General features: G+C 42.6%; 1 protein-coding gene across 11 annotated transcripts in view; it reads left to right on the top strand.

Moving 5' to 3' along the window:
• The window catches only part of ALG9 (ALG9 alpha-1,2-mannosyltransferase), a 71,308-nt gene that overhangs the window by 25,669 nt on the left and 22,901 nt on the right, over window positions 1-22,738 (top strand). For all 11 annotated transcript variants that reach the window (XM_066244498.1, XM_066244488.1, XM_066244478.1 and 8 more), the window contains 5 exons: window positions 2,531-2,685; window positions 5,477-5,606; window positions 6,037-6,184; window positions 8,030-8,159; window positions 18,267-18,397. In XM_066244498.1, the coding sequence (XP_066100595.1) occupies window positions 2,531-2,685; window positions 5,477-5,606; window positions 6,037-6,184; window positions 8,030-8,159; window positions 18,267-18,397 (694 nt within the window). The remainder of the gene's footprint in view (window positions 1-2,530; window positions 2,686-5,476; window positions 5,607-6,036; window positions 6,185-8,029; window positions 8,160-18,266; window positions 18,398-22,738) is intronic.

Below are 22,738 nucleotides of genomic sequence, written 5' to 3'. Positions count from 1 at the left end.
GAAATTCCTGAGATTTGGAAAGAGATTTTATTTCAGACTTTTTAATCTGATTTGGATGCCATGTGACTGATTCCGCCATTCTACCCCTTGTTCTGCTTTTCTACTGTGGATGGTTTATGAAGAGCTCACTGTGTTATGAGAATAGGACATGGGAGCAGCTTTCAGAGTCACTTCTGTTTCGTGTCAGGACTTTTAACATAATTTGCCATTGTTCTAACAAGATTAAGTCATTTCTTAGTATTATCTAATATTAAGTTGATACTCATATTTTCTACATTGTCTGAAAAATAGTTCTTTACAGTTAGTTTTTTAAAGTAGGGTCTAAACAATGGTCATATACTGAAAATTTAGTGTTATGTTTCTTAAGCTTTTTCAGAGGTTTCCCCCTCATCTTTTTCTCTTGAAAATGTCTAAGGAAACTGGGTCATGTGTCTTGCAGTGTCCCACGTTTGGGTTCACTGTTTGTTCCAGTGAGGTGATAACTTATTCCTCCATTTCTTGCATTTCTTAAGGATTACTTTTTCTTTTTTTGAAAAGTAACTTTTTTTTCCCTGACTATAAAAATATTTATGCTTGTGGAAAATTTGGAAATGCTTATAAGTATAAGAACAGTATATTACACTGTTTTCTAAAGTATGAATCCAATTTTGGCTTAAAAATGTATAATGTATACACATGTCCACCTAGTAAGAAAATGAGTGCTTTCTGTTTTTTGTTTTATTTATTTATTTATTTGTGTGTGTGTGTGTGTGTGTGTGTGTGTGTATGCAGTTTTAAAATAAGAATAGTACTTTTTTCTCCCATTGGTTTGAGAGAGAAAGAGAGAAAGGGGAAGAGAGAGAGAGAGAGAACATCAACTCATTATTACACTTAGTTGTGCACTCTGGTTGCTTCTCATCCGTGCCCCGACCCGGGGGGTGGGGGGTTGAACCTGTCACTGCTGGCACGTCAGGTTGCTGCTTTATCCACTGAGTCACCTGGCCAGGACCTAAACAATATTTTCTTAAAAGAAAAAGCAGAGAAAAATATAAAAAAGTAGAAAGGAAATTACCATTTACCCCATATGTAGTATGACTATGGTTATGATTTTTGATATTATGTGAAGGACATTTCAAAATTTTAGACCATGTGTTTAAAGTATATTTGTTAGCCTCTGAGATACAAAAGAGAGAAAGATTATTTGCTTGTAAAAGATAGATTTATTTCTTTAAATTAAGAAAATTCTAACCTAGAATATTTCCTAGGAAGGGATAAATTCTAAATTATAGCCTGAAATCTTATGATAAAACCTTAGAGTGGAAAATTTAAAAGACAGGTTTTTGTTGCAGTTCAAAAATTTTTATCCCTACAGAGTTTCTTCAAAAACACAGATAACTTGGCCCTGGCCAGTTGGCTCAGTGGTAGAGCGTCGGCCTGGTGTGCAGGAGTCCCGGGTTCGATTCCTGGCCAGGGCACACAGGAGAAGCGCCCATCTGCTTCTCCACCCCTCCGCCGTGCTTTCCTCTCTGTCTCTCTCTTCCCCTCCTGCAACCAAGGCTCCATTGAAGCAAAGTTGGCGCGGGCGCTGAGGATGGCCTGTGGCCTCTGCGTTAGGCGCTAGAATGCTCTGGTTGCAACAGAGCGACGCCCCAGATGGGCAGAGCATCGCCCCCTGGTGGGCATGCCAGGTGGATCCCAGTGGGGCACATGCGGGAGTCTGTCTGACTGCCTCCCCATTTCCAACTTCAGAAAAATACCAAAAAATAAAATAAAATAAAAATAAGATAAAATAAAATAAAAGCATACTAGAGGACGCCTTCACTGTGGGTTGCAGGCTTCTCACTTCCTGTTCATGTACCCAACAACAGGGACTCTCCAGGAACTGCTTGGTCTTAGTGTTTACTAAATTCCTTTAATTCCTTCACATGCTTTGAGTACATTTTGTTCCAGTTTTGGGATTCGGAGTGGATGGGTATTTGCAGAAAAAGAAAACTTGATCAGCACACTTCCTTTATGAATGTTTTTATATTTGCTTTTAAACAAACTCTGTCATTTGTGGTTTGATAAAACCAGTGATGGGTTTGAGAATCCTGCTCTCTTTATTTCCTTTGATCTTGAGCTGTTTAAACAGACTGGTGTATAAGTAAGAAGATTAATGTATCAAACAGAACACAGGAATTAACACCCAAGAAATGAATTTATGTTATGCTTTTGGTTAATCCCAGGAACCTTTAGTGTTAGTGACAGGACTCATTAGAGAGAAAAGGGGTTTTTTTCTTATTCAATTGTAGAAATTAAGCTCTATTACCCATTCACCTGATTTTCATTTGTCCTACTAAATCTAGTATTGTACCTCCCATTAGATGTTGGATCTCTTGGGAGACCTCTTTGTATGTGACTCCTTTATTATGTCAGAGAGAGTGTGAATACAAGAATTACAACTTTTTATGGGGTGCTGTAGGGTATGTTTTCACGTTTGAGATCGAGAGAACATTGAAACTTGGTGCGCTATTTTGTTATAATATGGTGAATATTTTTCTGTGTCTTACAGTTCAGAACTTAGGCCACCCGTATTGGCTTACCTTGGCTCCAATGTATGTTTGGTTTATAATTTTCTTCATCCAGCCTCACAAAGAAGAGAGGTTTCTTTTCCCCGTCTATCCACTTGTGTGTCTCTGTGGCGCAATGGCCCTTTCTGCACTTCAGGTGAGTTTCAGGGAAATGTGTATCTGCTTCATTCTGTTCCCCTTTTTGAATTGTTCCTAACACTTAAAGGCAAATTACAGAGTGCTTCTACCTAAGATGTTTTATCCATACATTAGACTTGATACAGACCATATTATTATAGCTTTATGTAGTGATTGCTTAGCTGTGGATCATACTCTTTTTCACTGATCACATATTTGCTGTGTTACTTTGGGTGTTATCTGTCACTTTTGCCAACAAGAATTTAAGTATTTTTAAGTCATTGTATGGGCCTACCACAGATAGTGGTACCCAGCAGAGCTACTGGAATCTCTACTCCTCAACAGTGAGATCAGAATAAAACTTGCTTGACTATTTGGGATAACATCAGGTTGTTAGCAACATGGGACACTTTGTAATCCTGGCTTAAGCCCTGTCAGGTCAAATCCTTGTTAAAATTCATCTTGAGCCTGACCAGGCGGTGGCATAGTGGATAGAGTGTCGGACTGTGATGCAGAGGACCCAGGTTCGAGACCCCGAGGTCGCCAGCTTGAGTGTGGGCTCACCTGGTTTGAGCAAAAGCTCACCAGCTTGGACCAAAGGTCGCTGGCTCTAGCAAGGGGTTACTCGGTTTACTGAAGGCCCACGGTCAAGGCACGTATGAGAAAGCAATCAATGAATAACTAAGGTGTTGCAACACGCAATGAAAAACTAATAATTGATGCTTCTCATCTCTCTTCATCCCTGTCTATCCCTCTCTCTGACTCACTCTCTGTCTCTGTAATAAATAAATAAATAAATATTTTTTTTAAAAAGCTCCCCCCCCCAAAAAAAAAGAATTCATCTTAAATATCTCTGTATTTATGGCCTCAGAAGCCTCTAGACTCTTTTTTTTTTTTTTTAATTTTATTTTTTTGTGTTTTTCTGAAGCCAGAAACGGGGAGAGACAGTCAGACAGACTCCCGCATGCGCCCGACCGGGATCCACCCCGCACGCCCACCAGGGGGCGACGCTCTGCCCACCAGGAGGCGATGCTCTGCCCCTCCAGGGCATCACTCTGTTGCGACCAGAGCCACTCTAGCGCCTGGGGCAGAGGCCGAGGAGCCATCTCCAGCGCCCGGGCCATCTTTGCTCCAGTGGAGCCTCGACTGCGGGAGGGGAAGAGAGAGACAGAGAGGAAGGAGAGGGGGAGGGGTGGAGAAGCAGATGGGCACTTCTCCTGTGTGCCCTGGCCGGGAATCGAACCCGGGACTTTTGCACGCCAGGCCGACGCTCTACCACTGAACCAACCGGCCAGGGCTCAGACTCTTTTGACCTCTGCTACCATTTGCAAGTCGGAGGAAAGAATAATTAGGGTAATAGGTTTTCTCCTATACAGATTTATGGAGATATAATTAACAAATCATACAATTTACCCATTTAAAGTGTAGAATTCAGTGGTTTTAAATATACCCACATATTTGTGTAACCATCAGCACAGTTAATTTTAGAACATTTTTTAAGTGACAGGAGTGATAGTGAGACAGACTTCTCTCAACTGGGATCCACCCGCAACCTCCATCTTGGGCTGATGCTGAAATCAACTGAGCTATCCTCAGTGCCCAGGGCCAATGCTCCAACCATTTGAGCCACTGGCTGCGAGAGGAGAAGAGAGAGAGAAGGCGGGGGAGGTAGATGGTTGCTTTTCTTGTATGTCCTGACCAGGGATCCAACCTGGGATGTCCACACACTGGACTGATGCTCTATCACTGAGCCACTGGCCAGGGCCACAGGTAATTTTTCTTTTACAACTTTAAATTAGTCCTACTACCCCAACCAGAACACCTTCTAACAGTTTTTGCCTGTCACATATCAAAGTATATTGTACTTGTAATCTAAGCGTTCACATACATTATATCCCTTTTAATATAATTATATCATAGCATTCTCCATGGTGCCATATCTACTACACTCGTTATTTTAATAGCAGTATAATGTTCTGAATTGGATATAGTATACAACATTGTTATGTAATCTATAATACATGATATTGAATTGATTCTATATAATGATTAGATATAATTTGTTAGAGTTTAAGTTGCTCACTTATTTCAGTATTATCAATAATGCTGGGATAAATATCTTCCTTTTGGTATTTGGATTGTTTCCTTAGGACAGATTCCCCAAAATATGGAAGGATTTCAGTCATATTATGGCACTTGTTACATATTGCCAAATTGCTTTCCAAAAGTAGTTCTAGTCTAGGAGGGGAGGGAGGAAGGAAAGAAATCTAAGGGGTGCTACTCAAAGACTGTAAACTTCATGCATGAATAAATACATAATGATATTCATCTAGGTTGTAAAGTAGTTTAACATAAATAAAAGCATTTTCTTCATGTTCAGTGAGAGAAATTCTTTTTTTCTTCTTGTTTGGTCATGAGCTATTTTGTTGATGATGAAAATTTAGCAAGGAAAGTAAAGATTAATACTCATTATATCAAAATAGATTCATACTTCATATATCAAAAAAAAATACCAAGAAACATTTTGTTTAAATTAAAAAGATAATAAATTATTAGCATTTTAACACTGGAGAAATAGCCAAATAATTTTCCCATGAAGCTACTGAGATTTTATTCTTGGGATGAAGTTTGCTTTAATCTTAGAATTTGAGTATCTCACTAAGTGTTTGCAGAAACTCAGATCTTGATAGAACCTCTTTTGCCACCTTTCCCCTCTTTGTTTTACTATGATGTCTTCTGATTATGTATGTTCTGCAAGATATAGCTGTATATAGATATATATATTTCAATACAGTTTTCTTTCTCTCTAGAAATGTTATCACTTCGTATTTCAGCGATACCGCCTGGAGCATTATACTGTGACCTCAAATTGGCTGGCGTTAGGAACGCTCTTCCTGTTTGGCCTCTTATCCTTTTCACGCTCTATAGCACTGTTCAGAGGTAGGTGTACTGACAGTGTCTCAGCCTGTACTCCTGAGGCACTTTACTCGGGGTTTGCTTAATGCGTGTTTAATACAGTTCAGCCTGGGCTGGGAGAGGACTTTGCTGTAGAGAGAACCTGTGACTTAATGTGAGACTGGGATGTAACATCTGTATTTTAGGGTTGAAGAGAAGATTGGAAATTCCTTTCAGTGTGTTTAACTATAATTTTTTTCTCTATTGTTGACTTTTTTTCTTTTAAAGGATGAGCTTTCCTTAAAGGATGAATTAAGGCAGATTTGGGGGCTCAATTCTTGTGATTACATTTTTTCTTATCTTTGATTTCACAAAGATTATAGGTGGGACATTAACTAACATGCATTATAATTAAATGTCAGAATCTCATGAGTAAATACTCACTTTGGCTTTTACACACCTTTCTCCCTTCCAGGGTATCATGCGCCCCTTGATTTGTACCCAGAGTTTTTCCGCATTTCCACAGACCCAGCCATCCACACTGTCCCAGAAGGCCGGCCTGTCAGGGTCTGTGTAGGGAAAGAGTGGTATCGGTTTCCTAGCAGCTTCCTTCTCCCTGAGAAGTAAGTCTTCCTTTAATTCCAGAGTGGTAAGTCAGGGAGTAAAATCGCAATTCTATGACAGTTGTCTTTATTTTTTTTTCATTACGGGTTTTTTAGTTACTATCTCAGAAAGTTCCGGGCTCTGCGCTCTGCACCCTTTGCCTGTGCTCAGTGTCTGGTTATCTACCCTGCCCTGCCCTAACCGTCCAGGTCTGGAAATCCTGAATCACTTTGGGCCCTGGGCTCCTGCTCCTGGCTCTTCCTGATGATTCATATTTAAATTTCTTTAATGATTTGATATTAATTCACTTCTATTTTATTTATTGACTTTAGAGAGAGAAAGAGAGAAGTGGGGGGGGCGGGAAGCATCAACTTGTAGCACTTGCTTCTCATATGTGCCTTGACTGGGCAAACCCAGCGTTGTGAACCAGTGACCTCAGCATTCCAGGTCAACACTTTATCCACTGCGCCACCACAGGTCAGGCAATTCACTTCTAAAAGTGGTCTAGAAACATTAGCAAGAAGAGTGTTTTTAGAGAAGAAATGTTTGTCATCCAGCATCAGTAGAAGTTTACCACCAGCGTATGGACACAAGGGGCAGTTGTGGCTAAGGCCTCTGTACCACTTCCCTTTAAGGCAGGGGTCCCCAAACTTTTTACATAGGGGGACAGTTCACTGTCCCTCAGACCGTTGGAGGGCCAGACTATAAAAAAAACTATGAACAAATCGCTATGCACACTGCACATATCTTATTTTAAAGTAAAAAAACAAAACTGGAACAAATACAATATTTAAAATAAAGAACAAGTAAATTTAAATCAACAAGCTGACCAGTATTTTAATGGGAACTATGCTCCTCTCACTGACCACCAATGAAAGAGGTGCCCCTTCCGGAAGTGCGGAGAGGGCCGCATAAATGGCCTCAGAGGGCCACATGCAGCCCGTGGGCCGTAGTTTGGGGATGCCTGCTTTAAGCTGTCTATTGTTGGGTATGATAGCCTTGATTCTGGAGTTCCTTGCATTTGCTTAATTCAGACAGAGAAGACTTGTTTTTATTTTTGGAAAAAGGGAAGTCAGGTTAAGATGATCCACATTGCTTAATTTGGGGACTGGCTTCAATAGGATAGCTGGTGGTGGTATCTTGTGCTTGATAAAGATCCTGTATCAGCCACTAGTGATTAAATTAAGACTTGTTTTTTAAGTGTTAGTTTTACCTTTCCCTATTCCATCTGAAATACTTTCATCTGACCTGTGGTGGCGCAGTGGATAAAGCGTCGACCTGGAAATGCTGAGGTCGCCAGTTCGAAACCCTGGGCTTGCCTGGTCAAGGCACATATGGGAGTTGATGCTTCCAGCTCCTCCCCACCTTCTCTCTCTCTATCTCTCTCTCCCTTTCTCTCTCCTCTCTAAAATGAATAAATAATTTTTTTAAAAAATTTAAAAAAAAAGAAATACTTTCATAACTAAAGATACTTTTAAGGATTCCTTAGGAACAAAGTCCTCCCATTGTGTCTTCATAAACTTCACTCTTCTCTCTATAAACCTGATGAATTTGCCTTGTTCTTGATAAACGACAATAAATTTTGATGCTTCTCTAGTTGTCTATGACATTTGGTTACAAAGTCCTTGCTGCTGAGAGTTGGTGAAATGGGTTGAGAGATCTCTAGTTTAAAATTTCTTAATGGCTTTGGACTGAATTGTATCTTTTGCATCTGTTCTCCCTGGTCCAGGTTTTAGTAGAAATATTTTTTCTCCAACTGAAATGAAATATTTTCACATGATTTATTTTGGCTTGTGTATTTCAAGTGCATTTAGCAATGTGAACCCCTGTGTTTTTCTCTTTCTCCTTGTTTGTATTTCTGACAGCTGGCAACTTCAGTTCATTCCATCAGAGTTCAGGGGTCAGTTACCAAAGCCTTTTGCAGAGGGACCACTGGCCACCCAGATTGTTCCTACTGACATGAACGACCAGAACCGAGAGGAGCCGTCCAGATACGTAAGGGCAGCATTCTCCTTCTACTACTTTGAAGAGTTCACCCCTAAAATCTGTTGGCATACGTATTAGAATGTAGATAAAATAGGAATTCCTCAGAAACTGATTTCTTTAGAGTGAGGGATATAACAACTTTTGTTGAGAAAGAATGAACAGTATCACTTTATTTTCAAATTACCTTTTTCTTTTTTTTTGTGACAGAGATGGAGAGAGGGACAAATAGGGACAGGAAGGGAGAGAGATGAGAAGCATCAATTCTTTGTTGCGGTACCTTAGTTATTCATTGACTGCTTTCTCATATGTGCCTTGACGGGGGGGCTCCAGCAGACCGAGTGACCCCTTGCTCAAGCCAGTGACCTTGGGCTCAAGCTGATGAACCTTGCTCAAGCAGATGAATCTGCACTCAAGCTGACGATCTCAGGGTTTTAAACCTGAGTCCTCTGTGTCCCAATCTGATGCTCTATCCACTGTGCCACTACCTGGTCAGGCCCTTCTTTCTTTTCTTTGTTTTTTTTTCCTTTGCATTATCATCAAAACCAAATGTATTGAAGAAGAAAGCATTCTCATTCAGAGGAGTTACCTAGTTTATATATAGTGTGTACACATGCACTAAAACTGACGATACAAAAAATTATTCTTTCTGTAAACAGCAGCTCTTCTTTCCCTGCCATTGGCTGAAATTGCATTCATTTTCATGCATTAGCACCTGCTCATGGTTCTGGTGAATTAAAAGAGCAATGAGCAACGTGGTTTCTTTTTGTTGTTTTTTTTTCCCATGAGAGGAGGGGAGGCAGAGATAGACTCCTGCTTGTGCCCTGAGTAGAATCCACCAGGCAAGCCCAGTAGGGGGCAATGCTTTGCCCATTTGGGGCGTTACTCCATTGCTTAGCAACCGAGCTCTTAGTGCCTGAGGCTGACGCCTTGGAGCCATCTTCAGTGCAGGGGCCCAACTCACTTCAGTTGAGCCATGGCTGCAGGAGAGGAAAAGAGAGAGAGAAGTGAGAGGGGGAGCAATGGAGAAGAAGTTGGGTGCTTCTCCTGTGTGCCTTGACGGGGAATTGAACATGGGACTTCCACACGCCCGGCCCATGCTCTACCACTGAGCTGACCAGCCATGGCACAGACAGGAACAGATCAATGTTCTTTCTGCCCTTCCTCTTTCCTCTCTCTCTCTCTTTCCCTCCCTCCCTCTCTCCCTCTACATTCTCCCCTTCCTTTCTCTCTAAAATCAATAAAATAAATATTTAAAAAATAGTGCTGTAGTTTTTAAGAAACGGTACCAGGATCAAGATTGTAAAGGCCACAAAACTGTCTCACATCAAGGACATGCTTTCCAGATCTTATGTTTGTTGCTTCTGGTCCAGGGTCTAAGTCTGGGTTCATTGAAAAAGGCAAAGTAATTATGTTTTCTATCTTTCCTGAGCATGCTAAATAGCAGCATTATTTCATTCTGCTCTTTGGCTCTGAGTGACAAGTTTCAGTCCACCCTCCCCTGCAGTGCTGAGTGATTTGGAGCTATCTTCTGTGTCTAGTCTGCATGGAAACTAGTAAGCATGCGTGGTCTTCTGTATTTCACTAACCTCCTTTCCCTCTGACCTTACTAAGAATTAGGAGTGAGAGTTTGTAAAGGTTCTGTGGTTTCTACAGCATTGTTAGAACTATGTTACAGAAATAATATTTTTTTTTGTTTTATATTTTTTCATGGCCGGCATTAAGTAACTGTTGAACATTCCATTATTGAGCAGGTGACATTTCTTACACTGGTACATGCCAGGATTTTTGGTTAGAATCAAGGTCTGAATTTAGAAGATACATTTAGTTTACTTTGAAAAAGACCTCACGTTTGTCTGAGGGTGTGGTGTTGGAAGGGTTGCAGCTTGTGAACTAGTGAAAGGGTTCTCTGCCATGTGACAGAGTTATACCAACTGTGATCGTGTGGCTCATAGCACACAGTGACTGAAGAAGCTGGGAGACAGTTGAGTTGTGTGTGTGCACTTTGCATATTCTTATGCTGAGTGGTTCAGCTGGGTGCAGTTTTCTGGATTCATCCAGTTTTTCTTATGGATAATATGACAGATAATGGCCCTGGCCAGTTTGCTCAGTGGATAGAGTGTTGGCCTGGTGTGCAGACATCCTAGGTTTGATCCCTGGTAAGGGCACGCATGAGAAGCGACCAGCCATCTATTTTTCTTGCTCTCCCTCTCCCCTGCTCCTCCTCCTTCTCTCTCTCTTCCCCTCGCAACCAGTGGCTTGGTTGGGACCAGTGTAGGCCTCAGGTGCTGAAGATAGCTGGGTTGATTGGAGCATCGGCCCCAGTTGGGGGTTGCTGAGTGGATCCTGGTCAGGATGTGGGAGTCTTGTCTCACTCTCTCCCATCCTCTCACTGAAAAAAAAAAAAGTGATAAATAAGCAAATGCAAAATTGAATTATGCTAAAATTGTTCCCTAGTATGTCAGTTGGCATTAGAACAAATTTGCATTTTCAGAACAAGTGTTACAAAGCAAAACTTGACTGTATTTTTTTTTTTTTGTATTTTTCTGAAGCTGGAAACGGGGAGAGACAGTCAGACAGACTCCCGCATGCACCCGACCAGGATCCACCCGGCACGCCCACCAGGGGCGCCGCTCTGCCCACCAGGGGGCGATGCTCTGCCCCTCTGGGGCGTCACGACCAGAGCCACTCTAGCACCTGGGGCAGAGGCCAAGGAGCCATCCCCAGCGCCCGGGCCATCTTTGCTCCAATGGAGCCTTGGCTGCGGGAGGGGAAGAGAGAGACAAAGAGGAAGGAGGGGGGCGGGGTGGAGAAGCAAATGGGCGCTTCTCCTATGTGCCCTGGCCGGGAATCGAACCCGGGTCCCCCGCACGCCAGGCCGACGCTCTACCGCTGAGCCAACCGGCCAGGGCTTGACTGTATTTTCAGTCAAAGTTTTCTATAGCTTGTTATTTATCCCTACTTTCACCAGCTAATCAGTGGAAAGAATTATAGATTTGGAAGGGAACTTAAGATATCATAAAATCTATGATCTCTGCATTTTATGGAAAACTAGGCTCTGAGAGGCTGTAATGTGACAAAGACTAGTCCTAGGATAAGAAGCTTGGCTTCAGGATTCCTCAATATTGTTTTCACACCTCCTCTGACTTCCAAAGCCACTTCAAGTTTATACCATGTGGTGTATCACTTGAATATATATTTTCATGCAAGGGTTAATCATTCTTTGATGGCTAAATATTATTTTTTAATTGAAATTATTGGGATGACACTGGTTAACAAAATTATACAAGTTTCAAGGCTCAATTCTACAACACATCTCTGTATACCATGTTATGTGTTCACCACCCATGTCAAGTCTTTATCCATCACTGTTTACGCCCCCTGTACCTCCCTCCGCCTCCCCCTACCTCGGGCAATCACCACAGTGTTCTCTGCATCCATAATGAGCTTTAGTGTTTTAAAAAGTTGCTTTCCACTTCTAGAGCTGTTATATATACGTCAGGTACTATATGTAGTAATCATTGTGTTTATCGGTTAATGGAAATGATGTGGGTCTACTTGCTTTTCTTTTTTTCTCTCTTTTATCCTTTCCCTACCCTTTTTAGAAGTCTTTATTGGAGGAGAAAATAAGTTGCCCTCTATGTAGTTTTACTAATTGTTATCAGCCTTGAGTATCAAAGAAGCAGATTCAAATTGCTATAATATGTGCAGTAGAATAAGATTGGAATCCACTAAAAATTTAAGTGAAGGCTGTTCAAAATGCTTCTTTAAAATTAATTTCCTGGTATCTGTTGTATTGGCATTTAGGAATTAAATGATATTTCCATGGACTTCAACTAAATGACCAAAAACTTTTACCTGTGAGTTTACATTTTTATCATGCAGTAAAGTTTTACTTGTGCAGTTGAAGATTCAGTTGACAAATATATATTTAACAAGGCTAAATGGGGGTCAATAAAACTAGAAGACTATCTAGGCTACTTTTTTTGTGACAGAGACAGAGAGAGGAACAGATAGGGACAGACAGGAAAGGAGAAAGATGAGAAACATCAATTCTTTGTTGCGGCACCTTAGTTGTTCATTGACTGCTTTCTCATATGTACCTTGACGGGGGGGGGGGGGGGCGCTACAGCAGAGGGAGTGATCCCTTGCTTAATCCAGCAACCTTGGGCTTCAAGCCAGTGACCTTTGAGCTCAAGCCAGTGACCCCACACTCAAGCTAGAGGAGCCCATTCTCAAGCCAGCGACCTCAGGGTTTTGAACCTGGGTCCTCCGTGTCCCAGTCCAACACTCTATCCACTGTGCCACCACCTGGTCAAGTTAGGTTACTTTTTAAAATTCAGTGGTAGTATATAAAAAGAAGAAATGCAAAGCCAGAAAAGTACTTGAAATCTTCCCTATCGATATTTTCTCCTAGGCCTCAGTGTTCCTATTTCAAAAAACTGAAATATTGTAAGAGAATATTGATGGCTGAGAAAATGGCAAAGTGGCAAGAACACTGGGCTGCGAGTCAAGACCTGGGATTCTTTTTTTTTTTTGTATTTTTCTGAAGTTGGAGGCAGTCAGACAGACTCCCGCATGTGCCCGACCGGGATCCACCTGGCATACCCACCAGGAGGCGATGCTCTGTTGCAACCAGAGCCATTCTAGTGCCTGAGGCAGAGGCCATAGAGCCATCCTCAGAGCCAGGGCCAACTCTGCTCCAATGGAGCCTTGGCTGCGGGAGGGAAAGAGAGAGACAGAGAGGAAGGAGAGGGGGAGAGGTGGAGAAGCAGATGGGCGCTTCTCCTGTGTGCCCTGGCCGGGAATCAAACCTGGGACTCCTGCACGTCTGGCCGACACTCTACCACTGAGCCAACTGGCCAGGGCCTAGGATTCTTTTCTGGACATGAATGAAGTATATTTTCTTTTTCTTTTTTTTTTTCTTTTTGACAGAAACGGAGAGTCAGAGAGAGGGACAGACAGACAGGAAGAGAGAGAGAGAGATGAGAAGCATCAATTCATAGTTGTGGCACTTTAGTTGTTCATTGATTGCTTTCTCATATGTGCCTTGTCTGGGGGGCTCCAGCCAAGCCACTGACCTTTTGCTCAAGCCAACGACCTTGGACTCCAGCCAGCAACCTTGGGCTTCAAGCTAGCAACTTTGGGCTTCAAGCCAGCAACCATAGGGTCATGTCTATGATCCCTCACTCAAGCCGGTGACCTTGGGGTTTCGAACCTGGGTCCTTAGCATCCCGGGCTGATGCTCTATCCACTACACCACTGCCTGGCAGTCAGGCCAGAATATGTATTTTTATTTACATCTGAGGTGGTATTAAATTGTCACCCTTAACATACATTTATTGGTAAAGATGTAACAATGTGATGTTGAATATGGAATTGATTTGAATTTTCCCACCAATGTCTTTTTTCTTTGGTTAGAAGTGCTAATTTGTTCTTCTCCAAAGCTTCTCGTGGGTTGTTAGAAACCAAAAGAAGTCACATTTCTTTCAAAATGAGTTTTAAATGCTGGTTAATTTACAAAATTTAATCTAAGGAGTATTTTTAGCTTTGACAGCTGGTTGATCTGTAGCCTGTGGCTAATGAAATGAAACACTTTTTTGTTTCATGATCATGTGTTAAAGTCACCCTATAATTTTGTTACTTTTGATTTAAGAAAGAATGATTAAATCTGAATGAAGATATGAAAAATGAGCTCTTTGGTTATGCTCTAAGGCAGTAAATCATGTCTTTTGGTTTTTGAATTGCAGATGATGTGGGTATGGAGTGCGGGCTCAGCTTCTGCACTGAAGATGCTGATAATAGTGAGGGAAGAATCTATCCTCTCTGATTCTGACTCTTAGACCTAAAGGATAGCAGTCAGTTAGTATTACCAGGGATTCAGACTGAGAAATATCAAATTAAGATAGTCACAAATAGTCTCTTTAGCATTGTCAGATTTTGTGAGGAAAAATTTGTGTCTGCAGAGGAAAAAGCCTTGTACATATACTAACAAATTAATGGTGATTTTCTTTGGGTGATAAGAGCATTGGTGATTTAAAATATATATTTAAAAATATTTTTATAATCATATTTTACTTTCATTATTTAGCAAAATAAATAACCACACTAGGGGCTGTGGATATTGAAGCTTTGGAACTGTCAGGAAGATCTCTGGTATGCTTTACCAACAACACTGAGCATGCTGTGACTTGATCTCTGGTTTCCTGTCTATAAGGACAAGAACTTCAACTAAAAATTGGGAGATAGGCCCTGGCCGGTTGGCTCAGCGGTAGAGCGTCGGCCTAGCGTGCGGAGGACCCGGGTTCGATTCCCGGCTAGGGCACACAGGAGAAGCGCCCATTTGCTTCTCCACCCCTCCGCCGCGCTTTCCTCTCTGTCTCTCTCTTCCCCTCCCGCAGCCAAGGCTCCATTGGAGCAGAGATGGCCTGGGCGCTGGGGATGGCTCTGTGGCCTCTGCCTCAGGCGCTAGAGTGGCTCTGGTCGCAATATGGCGACGCCCAGGATGGGCAGAGCATCGCCCCCTGGTGGGCAGAGCGTCGCCCCTGGTGGGCGTGCCGGGTGGATCCCGGTCGGGCGCATGCGGGAGTCTGTCTGACTGTCTCTCCCCGTTTCCAGCTTCAGAAAAATGAAAAAATGAAAAAAAAAAAAAAAATTGGGAGATAGGGTTCCTGTTAAATTAAGTAATTTCAGTCATTATTTCTAAGACTACTTCTGTGTTCTTTTTGCAAACTAGATCTTGATTGATTCAAATAAATGTCATTTACCTATTCTAAGCTATAAGGAAAGACTTTTTTTGAGAGAAAGAAGCATCAGCTTATTGCTCCACCTAATTGTATACCCGTTGATTGCTTCTCATATGTTCCCTGAGGCTTGAACTGGTGACCCTGGGGTGGATCTAGGGACCCCAGGACTGAGCCCAAAGCCTTGCACTTCAGAAGAACACTGTATCTACTGCGGCTGCCTGCTAGGGCAAGGGAACATTTTTTTTTTCTTTTTTTAGTGAGAGAGAAAGAGGGGCAGACAGGAAGGGAGAGAGATGAGAAGCATCACCTCATAGTTGTGACATGAATTGAGAATGAACCTATAAAGGAACAGAATCAGAAACATTTGAAAATGATTAGAAATAAAACAGGCCAAAAGAATGGAGATTACTGATACTGTGCTGGCAAGATTTAAGGATCACTGTCTTTCTAATCAGTGATTCAGGACTGCTAGGAATGCCCTTGCCCACAGGTAGTCTCTGGTACCTTTACTGGATAAACAAGACTTTTGTCCAAACCTCAACAATAGGCAAATTATTTGGTTCTATTTAAATTTCCATTTAATTTTTTAACTCCTTTCCTGAATAGTCTGTTTGCCACAGCAGCATCCTCTTTTACTTCTGCAATTTAAGTAATTTTTTTTCGCCTGACCAGGTGGTGGTACAGTAGATAGAGCGTTGGTCTAGGATGCTGAGATGTAGGTTTAAAACCCCAAGGTTGCCGGCTTGAGGGTGTTATCACTCACTGACTTGAGCTTGGGATCATAGACATGACCCTATGGTTGCTGGCTTGAGCCCAAGCTCACTGACTTGAGCAAGGGGTCACTGGCTCAGCTGGAGTCTCTCGGTCAAGGCACATATGAGAAAGCAATTAGTGAACAACTTAAGTGCTGCAACTATGAGTTGATGCTTCTTATCTCTCTTCCTGTCTATCTGCCTCCCACCCCCATTCCCTCTCGCTAAAAAAAAAAAAAAGAAGAGGGTTCTGGGACTCAATTTCCATTGTGTGTTGGGGAAGTTTCCTCAGAGGATAATTCTCTGACACAAACTGGTGTCATACAGTTGAACCCAATTTTGACACTGTCTACCCAGAGGTTGCATTGGATTCCACAGGTAGAGGGCTTTATGCTACAGCACTGCCCCCCAACACACACACATACTTCACACACCAGTCCCAAGTCCAGGTTGTTAGTGTACTTATGACCTGCATGTTGTATATTAGAGGTTCCCACGAACCTTCTTTGAGTTTAGTTTGCTAGAATAGTTCACAGAACTCAGAAACAATTGATGTTGTAGATTACCAGTTTATTATGAAAGGATATAACCCAGGAATAGCCAGATGGGATAGATGCATAGGGCCAGGTGTGGGGAAAGGGTGCAGATCTTCCCCGCGCTCTCCCAGCACACCGTTTCCCCGGTATCTTCATGATTCACTACTCATAGGTTCTCTGAACCCGTCCTGTTGAATTTTTAGGGATTCTTCATTACATAGCCACGATGAAGTAAATCATTGGCAATTAGTGGTTGACTCGATGTCCAACCGCTCTCTCCTTCTTAGAGGTCTGGGGTGGGACTGAAAGTTCCAGCCCTCTAATCACATGGTTAGTTCATCTGGTGACCAGCCCTCCTCCCCCGTTTTTAGGTGTTTTCAAAAGTCACACTATTGGCCCTGGCCCGTTGGCTTAGCGGTAGAGCGTCGGCCTGGCGTGTGGGGGACCCGGGTTCGATTCCCGGCCAGGGCACATAGGAGAAGTGCCCATTTGCTTCTCCACCCCCCCCTTCCTTCCTCTCTGTCTCTCTCTTACCGTCCTGCAGCCAAGGCTCCATTGGAGCAAAGATGGCCCGGGCGCTGGGGATGGCTCCTTGGCCTCTGCCCCAGGCACTAGAGTGGCTCTGGTCGTGGCAGAGCGACCCCCCGGAGGGGCAGAGCATCGCCCCCTGGTGGTCATGCCGGGTGGATCCGGGTCGGGCGCATGCAGGAGTCTGTCTGACTGTCTCTCCCCGTTTCCAGCTTCAGAAAAATTAAAAAATAAATAAATAAATAAATAAAATAAAAGTCACACTATTAACATAAACTTGTTTGAAAGGGGCTTATTATGAATTACAAGACACCCCTTTCCCCTTCATGGTTTTGAAGTCATTTCAGGAGCTAAGGACAAGAGCGGTAATATTATAACAAAAGATGCTCCCATTGATCTTATTGGCTGGGAAATAAGAATTTTGGGAGCTGTGAGCCAGGAACCATGGACAAAGACCAAATATATATTTATTATAAATTAATGTCACAGTTATATTTTCCATCTTTGAATTTTAGTTAACATTACAGAAACTCTTGTGCTATCTTTTTTATTTTATTTTTTTATTGAATTTATTGGGGTAACATTGGTTAATAAAATTATATAGATTTCAGGGGTACAATTCTATAATAAACATCTGTATATTGTATTGTGTTCACCACCCCAAGTCTTTATATTTTTTATTTTAAAAGTGTTAAAACTTTATTTAAATTTAAAAAGGTTTAAAATTTTCCATGTGGCTCTTAAATATTCTGATGGTTTCAAGATAAAAGAATGTAATTATTGTTTGAACTGAATTATTTAACTACAGAAGTATCCTACAGTTTATAGAATGTTCCATTGAATTAATTTTGTTATAAGCACAGTACCAACATGATTTTAAATGAAATGTATTAATATTCTCTTATAAGCACCTGTGATTCTGTGGTGTATCCATATTGTAAGCAACTGAATGACTCGTTTTGCTTATACTTTATTTTTTTCATAATCTCCACTCTTACAATTTCAATATCTCAATTTTATTGGTCTTTTGCTGTAGGGGTTCCCATGTCTGTCAGTTCTGCTGAAGGAGATAATCGGAGTGCTATTTCTGTGCCCTTTGTGAGGTGTGCAGTAACCCCCATGGCTTCATCAGCAGAGACTGGGTCTCTTCACACAGCATGTGTGTCTAGTCATGCCCTCTCCCTCTCAAATGAGACATGATCATTGGAAGGAGGAATAGTGAGCAGAAGGAGATAGTTTTTTGAATAGGTTGCAGATTCATGCTGGTTTCAGAAGTGTCTGCATGGCTAGAAGGACTGAATACCCAAACTAGAGTCAGAACTTCCTCAAGCTTACACAGGTTTTAGCTGGGTGAGTGCATGTCTCCCATGTACTCCCAGGAGCCTAAATAATACCCCAACCCAACACTCGTACCTGAGTGGAAAGAGCACAGGTAACGTCTTCCAAGGACCGGGTGCTTGCACTTCCCCGTGAGAATGCTGAGAATTGTAATCGATACTCCTTACCTGGAAGGACCTTTGTCATTACTGATGAAGGATGGTCCTTTCTCCACTGCAGATTGACATCAGTAAATGCCATTATTTAGTGGATTTGGACACCATGAAAGAAACACCCCGGGAGCCAAAATATTCATCCAATCGAGAAGACTGGATCAGCTTGGCCTCCAGACCATTCCTTGATGCGTCTAGGTATGTGGCTTGAACTCTAAGAGATGTGCTAGGCTGAGTAAGGGTGGATATTAAATCTGGGACTGAATAACTTCTAGTCCTGGGCTGATGCTAGTAGCCACCATTTTACTTTATCATTATTTGGACCCAAGCACATCTTCTGTCCTTGTCAAGTTTTTCGAGAAATCTAAAAGAGTGTTCTCTGTCTCTCTAGGCATCAAAACACAAAGCATATTCTGGTATCATCCATATAAAAGAATCTAAGTAAACAGACAGCTCCATGAAGAAAATACAACCAGGTGTTTGACACTGATTATTTTCAACAACAATTTCAGCTATTTTAACTAAGAACATTCTAATCGTTAGGAAAATTGACCATGTCCTTTAAGGAGCTGGAAGTTCACATCCATTATTCTTAGGCATGAGGCGCAGTCAGAGATGAGATAGCCTTACTAGATCTTAAGTAGAGAGACCCAGTAGACCAGGTCTTGGCTCATAATTAGTGACAAGGGAGGAGCCAGGGCATTCAGGTGGGAGTGAGTTGGAAGGGTCAGGTTGTCTGTAGGCAGAGGTCCAGGCAAACAGACAGTTGAAGTGAAGGAGGTTCAGGGAGGCCTGGTGGGCAGAGGCCAGGCCCCAAGAGGTTGGGCAGAGAGCAAAAGCAGAAGAGCAGGTCTTCAGAGGCAGGTCTGGGACTCAGAGAAGGAGGAGAATGTTTTCAGGAGGCGGGGTGATGAGAAGCTGCTGATAAACCAGGTGAAATAAAGTTGTCCACTGGATCTCGCGGCTAGTTGGTGGGGAAGTGGGGACTGGAGAGACTGGAGGGGTCAGAGCCAAAGCAGAAGGGCGAGAGTGGGGAAGGCAGATAAGACAAGTCTTTTGAAAAGTTTTGCTCTAAAGGGAAACAGAAATAGGGCTATAACTGGTGGTAGGTGCAGGGAAGTGATGACTAGAACAGATTTTTGTCCTTAAAAATATTTTTTATTATGGTAGCATATATATAACAAAATTTGCCATTTTAACCAGTTAAAGTTCAGTGTCATTAATTATATAAATATTTACAATGTTGTACAGCCGTTACCACTATCTTTATTTCTTTTAAGATTTTATTTATTGATTTTAGATAGTGGAGAAAAAGAGAGAGAGAAAGAGAGCACGGAGGGTGGGAGGAGGAGCAGGAAGCATCAATGCATAGTTGTTGTTTCTTGAATGTGCCGAGACCAGGCGTATCAGACCGGCGACCTCGACGTTCCAGGTTGACACTTTATCCACTGCCCCACCACAGGTCAGCCACCCTTATCTTTTTTTTAAATTGAGATGTAGTTGACATGTTATCTCCATGTAAGTTTAAAGTGTACAGCATGTTGGTTTGGTACGTTCATATATTGCAATATGATTACTACAGTACCATGAGCATATTTGTCATTTCTTGTGTTGAGAATATCATTCATTATCTATTTCCAAAAACTTGTTCATCACCCCAAATGGTTCCTTTTTTTTTTAAATTTTTTTTAAGATGAGGAAAATACAGTCATATTTATTTGCTGATGGAAATGATGTCTCATAGTGCTGAAAACTGAAAGTGTAGGAGAAAGGAAAGAATTATTGGAGCAGTGCCCCTGAGTAGGTGAGAGACAAACAAGCACAGGGTACATTTTAGATAGATGTACAGAAGGGCATCCCCAAGCAGCACTGTGCAGTATAACTTTCTGCATCTGCACTGTCCAAGATGGGGGCCACATTAGCTAGGAAGTACTTAAAGAGTGACTAGTAAGCCTGACCTGTCGTGATACGGTGGATAAAGTGTCGACTTGGAATGCTGAATTCGCTAGTTCAAAATCCCTGGCTTGCCCAGCCAGGGCACATATGGGAAGTGACTACTAGGAGTTGATGTTTCTGTTCTTCCCCACCTTTTTCTCTCCCTGACCTCTCTCTAAAATGAATAAATAAAATCTCACTCTTTTTTTTTTTTTTTTTTTTTACAGAGGCAGAGATAGACAGGGACAGACAGACAGGAACGGAGAGAGATGAGAAGCATCAATCATCAGTTTCTCGTTGCGTGTTGCGACTTCTTAGTTGTTCATTGATTGCTTTCTCACATGTGCCTTGACCGTGGGCCTTCAGCAGACCGAGTAACCCCTTGCTGGAGCCAGCGACCTTGGGTCCAAGCTGGTGAGCTTTTTGCTCAAGCCAGATGAGCCCGCGCTCAAGCTGGCGACCTCGGGGTCTCGAACCTGGGTCCTTCCGCATCCCAGTCCGATGCTCTATCCACTGCGCCACCACCTGGTCAGGCTCACTCTTTTTTTTTAAGTGAGAGGAAATAGATTCCTGCATGTGCCCGACCAGGATCCACCCAGCAATGCCCATCTGGGGCCGATGCTCTGCCCATCTGAGGCCATGCTTGCAACCGAGCTATTTTCACCACCTGGGGTGAAGGCTCCATGGAGCCATCTTCAGTGCCCTGGGCCAATGCACTTGAACCAGTCAAGCCATGGCTTCAGTAGAGGGAGAGAAAAAGAGAAGGAGGAGGGGGAGGAGTAGAGAAGCAGATGGGCGCTTTCCCTGTGTGCCCTGACTGGGAATCAAACCCAGGACATCCACACGCCCAGCCAACACTCTACCACTGAGCCAACCAGCCAGGGCCTCAAGCTAGATTTTAAGGGCAGAAGTAAAGTGTAACTAGATCAATTTGAATAAGCATTTATTCAACATCTCTTACATCTAAGACTAGACTGTGTGCAGACAAGGCTGTTGCCTTGGGTAGTGTATAGTACATGTGGGGAGATGCAACATAGTTCAGAGAAGTGCTATTGGTGAGTAGGAGGGAGCAGTTAATCCCAGAAAGGCCAGGGTGAGAGGAACTAAGGAATACTTCAATAGCAGGCGCCATTTGAGGATTGCATTGGTGACAGTGGGAGGTAGACTTAGAGGCGGGAACATTGTAGGTGTAGAAACAAGCTAGGAGGTTATTCTGGTTGATGATTAAGGTAATGAGGGAGTGGATGCAACTGTAGAGGAGAGGTGTATTCAGGAGTTGCATCATTTTTGAGAATGAGCAGGCCGCATTTTAGATCCAGGAAGCCCGTGACTCCCCAGTGGCCTGTGTCAAGCTTTTAAACATTTCCTTTGCTGTATTACAGGTACATTGCTAGTCATTGTTATGAACTGCTTACTCTGGCTGGGCTGGTCCTTCCTTGACCAGGATCTTTTGCAGGTTGAGCAGAGCTTCCTAGAGAGGCCAGGCTGTGAGTTCATGTCATTGTCTATCCTGTCCCTCCTGTGGTCCTTTGGCTGCGCTATGCCACTAACCGCAGAGCATACCTCTGCTGTAAGAGTGGGAGGACAGGGCTATCAGGCAGTGCCTTCAGAGGTCTTTTACTTCCCATAAGTCAGCGTTCTTTTCACAATCATACTCTAAGAACTCAATCAGTTGGTTTTAGAACCAAAACAGTGTAGTTCCCCTGAGGTGTTCAGAGTGCAGTGAAAAGCACAAGGTCAGAGACGCACGTGTGATCCTGGCTGCATGCTGGTTGTTCTTCTGATTCCCAAATTCCCTTGTCAGTAGAACAGGTAATTTTTTCAACTTGGAGTGAAATTACAAGGACTAAATGACAGCAGAAATACAAAAGTTTTTCATTGTAAAGCATTATATAAATAGCATGCCTTTTCATTAATTAGCAGGCGTCCTAATGTTCCAAAATTATACTGATACTCTTTACATTTCTCTTTCTCAGTAGTTTATAGTATATATTGATCTAGCTGCAAAAGTGGCTGGACCCTACCGCCACTGGGCCACAGCTGCCTACAGTTGTCTGCGCCGTGACGTCCTCATGCTGCGGACTTGCTGGTAGAGGCTGTGGCCTCGGAGCTCACTCTGAGGTGGTGCACACATGCCATTGGGAGCTGAGTCCTCTTCACTAGGACTGTGCCAGTACCTCTGTCATCTTGAAAAAACAGTTTTTGTATTTTAGCAATTTATATAACAAGGAAAAGAAATGGTGCCACTAGCATGTAACGGTCACTCATGGCTTAGGTCCTAGACTGAATGGGGCTGTGGGGCTGACTGTTTCAGCTATTTCTGAGGGCATGAAGATTTAATAAGCCTTCTCCATTCTTTTTTTTTTTTTTTAATTTTTACAGGGACAGCGAGAGGGATAAATAGGGACAGACAGACAGGAACGGAGAGAGATGAGAAGCATCAATCATCAGTTTTTCTTTGTGACACCTTAGTTGTTCATTGATTGCTTTCTCATATGTGCCTTGGTCATGGACCTTCAGCAGACCAAGTAACCCCTTGCTCAAGCCAGCGACCTTGGGTCCAAGCTAGTGAGCTTTTTTTTGCTCAAGCCAGATGAGCTCACT

The sequence above is a fragment of the Saccopteryx bilineata genome, chromosome 1 (genome assembly GCF_036850765.1).
Source record: "Saccopteryx bilineata isolate mSacBil1 chromosome 1, mSacBil1_pri_phased_curated, whole genome shotgun sequence".
Classification (NCBI taxonomy): domain Eukaryota; kingdom Metazoa; phylum Chordata; class Mammalia; order Chiroptera; family Emballonuridae; genus Saccopteryx; species Saccopteryx bilineata.
This window is presented reverse-complemented; position numbering and strand designations above follow the sequence as displayed.